The sequence below is a fragment of the Camelus dromedarius genome, chromosome 9 (assembly GCF_036321535.1).
Source record: "Camelus dromedarius isolate mCamDro1 chromosome 9, mCamDro1.pat, whole genome shotgun sequence".
NCBI lineage: Eukaryota > Metazoa > Chordata > Mammalia > Artiodactyla > Camelidae > Camelus > Camelus dromedarius.
The window spans coordinates 23,816,226-23,824,792 of record NC_087444.1 but is presented as its reverse complement, the minus strand read 5'-3'; the positions used below and the strand labels follow the sequence as shown (position 1 = coordinate 23,824,792).

The 8,567-nt window shown below is 50.1% G+C and overlaps 1 protein-coding gene across 3 annotated transcripts in view; it reads right to left on the bottom strand.

Annotated features, from left to right (window-relative positions):
- Positions 1-3,522: 3,522 nt before the first annotated feature.
- ZDHHC7 (zinc finger DHHC-type palmitoyltransferase 7) overlaps positions 3,523-8,567 on the bottom strand; it is a 65,353-nt gene continuing 60,308 nt past the window's right edge. For 2 of the 3 annotated variants that reach the window (XM_031457954.2, XM_064488909.1), the window contains 4 exons: positions 8,432-8,556; positions 7,562-7,658; positions 7,002-7,083; positions 5,548-6,239 (listed from right to left, as the gene is read on the bottom strand). In XM_031457954.2, coding sequence (XP_031313814.2) covers positions 5,812-6,239; positions 7,002-7,083; positions 7,562-7,658; positions 8,432-8,556 — 732 coding nt within the window. In that variant the 3' untranslated portion in view covers positions 5,548-5,811. The other variant, XM_031457953.2, reaches the window with a different exon arrangement.

The following is an 8,567-nucleotide window of genomic DNA, read 5'->3' as shown; positions in this document are numbered from 1 at the left end:
GAGCCAAGGCATGTTAAGCTGTGGGCACACGCATCCCAGACACTCAAAAGCAGAGTTTGAATATCAGAGTGGAGCCCAGGAGTTCCAGGTTGGGCCTTGCACCTGCCCACGTGCTAAATGCAACCCCAGAGGCTTCCAGGGGTCAGGAAGGTGGAGGCGGCACCAGGAATTGACAGGCAAGTATGGGGGTTGGATGGGATTCAGACTGGAAACACGGATGGAGTTCATTTAGAATATACTTTGCAGTTCAAACCCTGACCTGAAAATATTGCAGAAATAACCTCAAGGAAGGCTTTAATGTATTGTTTTCAACTTCTTTGTTAACTCAAGAAGAGTTTTTTTTTTTTATTACTTTTACTGGTTTTAAATTCAGTACTTAAAAAAGTAAAAGAGAAGGATCTAGACTAGAAAAAAATGCTGCTATTCTAGACAAAACGGCCATGTGGGATCCCTCCTTTCTCCTGGCCTGTGAGAAACCGGGTGCTTCATGTAACCTCAGTGAGACTCAATGTTGTGGTCTGTAAAATGGGTATACTGTTATCTGCCTTGAAGGTTGTGAGGAAGATATGAACCTGTCATGTATAAAAGATGCTTTGGAAATGGAAATGTTGAAATTGTGTCCACCATTATTATTTAACCTTGCGCTTGGAGATTTTCTGGGAACTCAAGCAAATTCTGCCCGTCAAGTGGTGGTGCACCAGCTTGTCTGTCAGAGGGCTAATCAAAGGGCTGGTTGTCACCTGTGAGCCTGTTTCCTTGTGCCCACGTGCATGACTACCGGATAGCAGGTTGAGCTTGACTGCCCTATGCTGGGCACCTGCCAGGGAGAGGATGTCGGAGCTGGTGCGCCCGCTGGCAGGTCTTGCCCACAATGCAGCAGAGCTGGGCTGTAAAGTCAGGATAACACTGTGTCTTTAATAAGCCAGAGCTTCTGCACCCAAAGGACCATGTTCCCTTCAAAGAGGTCCCTGGGAACCTGCCTCCCTGCTGATTCAATGATGCCTCCAGGGCTTAAAACAGTCCTGCAACCTAAGGGAACTACCTTCAGAGCTGGGCAACTGCTCTCTTTGGAATGCCTGGGATTGGGGAAGCAGCCACGGTCATCCCAAGATGAATGCTGCCCTGGGCTGCAGTGACACCCCCAAATCCCCACAGCAGCCAGGTTTCTGGCTCTGCAGAATGAAACTCTCATCCCATGTGATGCCACTGATGGGACCACCCTGCACTAAGCGAACTGTTTCCTGGGTAAATAATTGTACAAACTGCTTTTTCCTTCAGCCCATATGAACTGTGTCGACTTCCAGGCTTTTCTCATTAAGCCATAAACAGTTCTCAAAATAAGTATCTAAAAAGTCCTTTGAGAGTAGACTGTAAACAGCTCAACTCAATAGCCTACTTTCCGGACCGTGTACTTTTTTTTTTTAATTGTTTATTCTACAAATTTATGACAGTTTTAAAATTGAGATTTTCCTGAAAGGCTCATCACCTTAGCAAATCCAAATGCTCTCATTTTTCTCTTTTTCTTTACTGTTTTGACTTTATACAGACGTGTGTGTGTGTACACATGCATATTATCTTGACACAGGCGTGTGAGCAAGGATTGTCCTCTTCACTTACACATGCATATGTTCTTAAAAAATCATCTTAAAAAAAAGGACAAAGGAACAATGAAAAGCTCTTGGAAATTAAAACTTTATAGCCTGATTAAAACATCCAATAGAAGACTTAGAAGACAAAGTGCAGGATGTTGTCCAGAAAACAAAGAGGAGACAATGAGAGAAAATGAGAGGAAAGTCTAGGCAGCCCAACATGCAGCATGTAAGAGTGAGAAAAATAAACTGGAGAGGATGAAGCTCCCAAAGACGCAGCAGCACTCTTACCGGAATCACCGAGCGTCAGCACATAGCACCACGGGAGATGATTGTTAAATTTGAGGAATTAAGGATTAAAAAGAAGATATTAAAGTCCTCCTGCGATTTTAAAAAAAGAAAAAGGCAAGTCACATGAAATGGGAACCAGAAATTCTTGGATCCTCTCCGCAGCAGCGCTGTCTCCAACGTACTTCATGGAGTGTGGCACCTGACTCCACAGACTGGCTGAAGCATCCAAGGTCAGGGTAGAACAGAAGCATTTCAGGCTGAAATCTTGAAAAACTGGTACAAGGCACCCCTTCTCAAGGAACTCTAGGGAATGGACTGCACCAGCTGAAGAACCCAGCAGACGTGGAACCTAGGAACCGGGAAGGCAGTTGTGCAGCAGGCCTGGACCTGGACCCCACAGCCAGGCCGCCTGGGTGAAGTGGAGGAAGGCTTAGTGATGGCACGCAGGGCACACATGAGGCCGTTTTACCTCCAGGTAAAGTGACAAACGTCCAACCCAGGAGCCCACCTGGTTTGATCATCGTAATACAAACTGTGGGCATGGGGTATAAAAGTACTGGCTGAGTGGTGGGGAGGCAGGAAAGGCAGTGGCCCCAGGGGTGACAGAACTCGAGCAGGCCACGGTTCTCTGGGCCAACACACTGTGTAGAAAAACTTCCAGAATTTCCTGGAGCTTCCCATCAAGCCTGGGAGCCAGTCCGTTCATTCTCTAAAGATCACAAGCTGCTCATGACACAGCTCCTGGAACCAGCGCCCCCTGCACGTAGCCTCACCCTGCCACCCTATGTCCTCAGGCTCTTTGTGTAAAGGAGCAACCTGGGCTTCCACCCAATCCTCTGGCGACCCTGTGGGGAGCCCACCCTCTCCCAGAAAGCACTAGAAGGCTCCTTTGGGATCAACGTGGATTTTCCGGGCACCCCGCTGTTCCTGGTCTTCTCCATGGTCTTCTTTTGGGGTCTTTCTCTCCTTAAGCAGCCAAACCAAAATCACATGTAGCAGAATACAGGATCTAGCCACCTTTCTAGTTGGGTAATCTTTTTATTGTCCATTTGAATGCAAACGTTCTACTTGTCTGTGATGAGCCTGTACCACATCCCAGTGGGAAGAGTGTTCAACACTGCGACATTTCACAGGGCCCCAGACATAAGCCTGAGGGTTGCCAAGGGCCTAGCTTGGGGCCTGGGGACGCGTCTGTGTCCAGGACCCCATAGGCCTCTGCGTGTCTATGACGCTAGCCAGTGCTTCTCAGGGCAGTGTCACCCACTCCATGCATCTCTGGGTCCCTTGGATGCAAACACTGGACATGTTTGTTGAATGAATTTTAGGCACCCGAGATGTGGGATCGAAGAGAAACAGCTTTTAAATTGTTATTTCAAAGTGCACTGAACAGAGGAATGTTTAGGGTAAAGCTAAGGGAGACAGTGTGGGTCAACGGAGAGTAAGACGGTAAGTGTGGAGTGGGCAACCTTTGTGGGTGCAGCGGTCAGGGCCGGGCCACCTGTCATGGGCACTCAAGGGTCTGGAAGGAGCAAAGGGGTGACCATGGTGGCCCAGGCGCTGATGTCAATGAGTTGAGGCAAAGCCAAGCACAGAAAATGTACTGACAGCCCACCAAGAGCGGCCACAGAATAAACTGCTGGTGAACTGTCAATTGGTGACTTTATTTCATACAAAAGTTACATTGAAAGAAGAGGTTGAAAAGTCAAGTATACTTGATTTGCACATACTTGCCAAGTCTCACAGGATTCAACCACTTCGATAATTGTTTTATTGATAAACAGGATATACAGATTAAAAGCCTCACATTGAAGCCAGACACGTGTCCACCCCGGATGACAGATGTGCAAATGAATATGCAGAACGATCTCCGGAAACTCCTCCATCTCCTGTTCTCCTGTTCTGTCCTCTGGCTGCGACTCAGCCCCGCCCCTGATGCTCACGTCTCCGCAGTGACTGAGTCCATCTCACAACCACCCCGAGCTGAGCTACTTGGTTCCGACTGTCCTCAAGCAGGTCCCTCTGTGGTTCTGCGTCAGCAGCGGTAGAAGCCCTGATTAGGATAGGGAAGGGTTCATTCAAAAGAAAAGTAAAACGGCTCACAGATGAGCAGAAAGGCGTGGAGACCAGGAGGGACACACCCACCCTTCTCTGCATGGGAGGCGGGCTCCGGGGAGCCCCAGACCCTGTCAGAGATGGTTCCTCGTGAGTCCTGCAAAACACGTGTACAAACCAGGCAAGTTTAAGGCGAGTCCCCGAGGAGGGGAGCTGTTTGCTTTCTGGCATAATTTTAAGCTCTGCACCAAGGGTCCTATTTGATGACTTATGATGTGGGTAGAGAAACAAACATAAACGATACCCAAAAAATGAGAAAGATGAAAAATCAAATAAGCTGTTGCCATCCTGAATACTGTCTGCAAGCGAGGCACATGGGCCCAGGGGCTCCTGCCTGTGGGCCCCTCTCCTCCGCAGGGCTGCCCCGAGGCCACCCCTGCTCCTGCTGCGTGGCTGCCCTGCCTGCCCTCCCACACCCGCCCGCTGCACACGCATCAAGCTGTGGGGGAACCAGCCACTGCAGATGCCGTACTTCTCTCCCCCAGGGGCTGCTGACCCACTGCTAACTGGGCTGGAACAAGTCAGTTCCAAAGCCCCCTCACGCACTCAAGAGTCTTAAAATAAAATGAAAACAGGAGGGCAACAGAGGACCACACAGGAATGATTGTTCTTTGGATCGAGATATTCTCCAGTATGCAATACATTCAGAGTAAACCCCATGGGAGGAGGACCCCGCAGCACTCCCCCTTCCCTGAAACGTCAGTCCCTAAAAAACAGCTTGTGTGCTACACACGGCCATGACATGTCACATGGCCCAAACAGCACCGCCTGCTTTAAAACACGTGCACGCACACACACAGACGCACAGGGTCAGGGACCGCCGCCTCGGGGAGCGCACCTGGAGCCCCCCCGGGCTCAGTGCAAAGTGTTGGGGCAGCGGGGCCATGTGCTCTGGCATCAAGGCCCCTTATGATCGAGGGGTCGCTCATGAGTCACAGGATCAATGGGAGCTCCCTGAAACCAGCAGCCTCAGAATCCTGTTCACTGGATTGACTTGTTTTCATGATTGAGGAAAGCAGCTCAGCACACAGGATTTTAACAACCCAGGTAACACCCCCTACAAATTCTCAGAAAATGCAAAGGATGGTAACCAAACTCCCAACTGTGCAGGAAGAGAATGACATTTGGCTTCTTCGTGTGGCCACACACCTTCACTACTGGACAGTGACGCTGATCAGAGCATCGCCAGGCTGCGTGCTGGGGAAATCTGCCATCTGTGACCATAAATATAGAGAACTCTGCTTGCTGCAAGCAACTGACTCTTGTAGGTTCCACTTGCCCTTTTGGTCACAGATGAGCTGTTGATACCCTTTCTGATCCCAAATAAATAGTTGAAAGTCCTTTAACAAGTTCCAGCACGATGAGAGGGCCTCACACTGAGAACTCAGGGCCCCCTTTCCGGGGTCTCATCTGCAGTCGCCTAAATTGGAAGCCGACAAAGGGGTTCATCCAGAGCAGCGAGGGGGGCCCCCCGAAGACGGACTTCATGCCCTCCCAGCGCAGCCTCCGCTCCCACGTTGGCTTCTCACTCTTCAGCCTCTCGATTTCCTGGAAGCAGAGAGGAGAGCAAGTGGGCGGCGAGCAGTTACAGCAGGGGATGTGCCTGCCACCCAGTGTGAGCGTCCACTGCCCCCGGGAGCCAGCCCGAGCTCTCCTCTGGCACCGGCCCTGTGGCCTCCCTGAGCACAGCCAGGCTGCAGCCAGTGGCCAGACCAGTGTCAGACCCAGCCTGGCAGTGGCCACCAGCTGGGTGGATGGCCCAGGCCACCACGGTGCTGCAGGAGGGAATGGGTCCCCCAGGCCAGGACACTGACCTTTTTCACACATTACAAATATCAAGTGCTTGCTCTGGACCAATACTTTGAAGGCATGAAGTGCATGTGACACACTCTGCTGCCAGGGGGCTGGATCTCCGAGAAACTGGGATTGGCCCAGGTCCACTGGCCTGGCTCTGCTGACTCAAATCACAGGGACTACGCACGGTGGGCTCGAAGCGTGGGCTATGCACGGTGCGGCGAAGCTCCTGGTTAATGGAACCCACTGGTGACAGCAGGGCTTCCCACCGACTCGCGCTGTCACCCGACAGTAAGCAAACACGGCAGAGAACGGAGCATACCGTTTCATCATTGCATATTGAGTGGATCTGGGTGCCAAACATAACTGCGGTGAAAGTGAAAAACAGAAGACCCTCAAGGCACAGGAAGATCAACAGGATTACAGTTACCGGAGGTGAGAAATCACTGCATTCTGTGAAGAAGAGAAGGGCGGCTGTGACCAACGTCAGAGTGTGATGGATCCCCCAAACCACAGGTGCAGGGTGTCTGGCTCACAGCAGGGCCTCACCGGTCCTGCCTTCAGGCCGGCGTCCTTGGAGGAACGTGCTTGTTTTGTAAACAGGTACATCCACTGTTCACCAAGGGATAGGGGGCTGCTCTTCCAGGTGAAAATTCATACCACCCTTCACTGGTCAGCGGTTTTGAAAGATTCTGTATTACCTCAGATCTCTATTAAGACTATCTCTGTGTTAAACTGCTTATTAAAATGCAACTAAAGCCAGAAAAGATGAGAGCGCACGTCCCTACACTTGTGAGCCATCCTCACATGGGGGATACACACAAGTCTGTCTCGTCCGCGTCTCCAGGGCTGGACAGCTCACGCCGACCTGCACGACATGCGTGGACACTCACACTTGGTCAACAACACCTAGCTGGCTAACCAGGAAACACACACACGGTTTGCCGGGAACAGTACTAATTTTCACCTAGTCTCAAAAATCTGCAAAATACAAACAGAATTCAGCAGAAACAATTAACTGACTAAGGAAGACGGTTTATATATGGCTTCATCACACTAACAAAATGGCAGTGTGAAAACTTACCTATATTCTTTTCTTAAAAAAATTAATTCCTAAAATAATTGTGAGGATTTCCTTCAAAATGGGAAAGTCAATTCTTCCTTTAAAGGTTGTCCCATCTCCCCAAGCAGGAGGGCCACCAAGTCTGCGCTTACCTGTCCACTGCCCTCGGACACAGGAGATGAACTGGAGTCCGCAGAGGGCGAGAGCGTGCACCGAGCACAGCGCGACGTACATCTGAAGGGGAGACACCCATCAGCAACCGCCAGGCACAGACGTCTTTCTGGGAGCAAAGGCCGCTTAACTGTACGCTTACTCCTCGATTTTGTTTGTCAGTGAAAATGAGTAGGGGGAGGAAGCAGCAGCAGCGGTCTACACCTGCCACCTGCCTCTCTGGGGTCATACCGGACCAAGTAAAATAATCTCGAAGGAAAATATGCAGTAGGGAAATTGTTCTAACACTTGGGCAAGATCCTGTTAACAATTGGGATTCAAGGATTCTGAGAGAATTAAACCACTGTAAAGCACCTAAAATAACACAGGCAACATAAACTTATCTGTTGGATGACTTCCTACCAAGGGCAGAATTTGAATCTCAGAGAAGCAGCTGGAGAGAGACTGGTCTGATGTTAGAATAAACTGACCTGCTCCAGGCAAGATTCTAGTTAAAGAACTGAAACTCAGTGTAAGCCACTACACAAATATTTCTACTCACGGTAAAGAGCACAAAAAATCTCTGATTCTTCTCTCCTACACAATTGTTCACCCATGGGCAGTGATGATCCATTTTCCGAATACATCTTTTGCAGATACTGGAAAGGAGGAGTCAGATTTTCAGTATCCCTCATTCTGAGGAAACACTACCCAATGAACACAGCACTGGTGAGAAGCCACCCATAGGGCCTCCTGCCCTGGGGAATGGGCCCCTGCAGTGATGGGCACTCGGGCTGCCCTGGGGAAGGGATCCCTGGGGAAGGGGTCCTTGGGGAAAGGGTCCCTGGGGGAAGAGGTCCTTGGGAAGGGGTCCCTGGGGGGAGGGGCTGAGGTGGGAACCCCCCTAAAGAAGACCAGCAGGACCCCCCAGGCAGGGCCACTACTCTCCTGCCAGCACCATCCGGTTCCCTGGCCCAGCAGCTTTATCTCACTCTTTGCCTCTGAAACGGCTTACGTCTAGGAAAATGGAACCTACCCCTAAAATTCTATTGGTTCCCTGAGCTAACTTCTGATTGGCCCATTTGTAGTACTTCATTTGCATGGAGCTCACTCCTGATTGGTCCATTTCCCTCACTCCTGATTGATTATTTCTCTCCTTCCTGATTTGTCCATTTCTACAAAGCTTGTTCCTAATTAGTCAACTTTTGTTATATCCTATTTGCATATGATGTTGCAAAGTGTAAACTGGCAGCCTATAAAAACCTGTGTAAACCTACAGACAAGGTCCAGAGCTTGGAGTGTTAACTCCTCTGGGCCCGCTGGCATAATAAACGTGAGTTCTCCAACTCTGAGTGCTGTTTGTTCTCTTGCCTGGATCCAGGTTGCTGTCACAACTGAGCTGTAACATTTTTCTGCAACAGGGCCACAGTACCTGCAGTGGTGGGCGCGCTCGGGCTTGATGCAGCAGCACTTTGGACACTTGTAGATCACCTCTCCAGGCTTCAGCTGCAAACTCTCCATGTATTCTTTAGTAGCATTTCCTTTGGGTACTGCCCCCTACGGTTTAA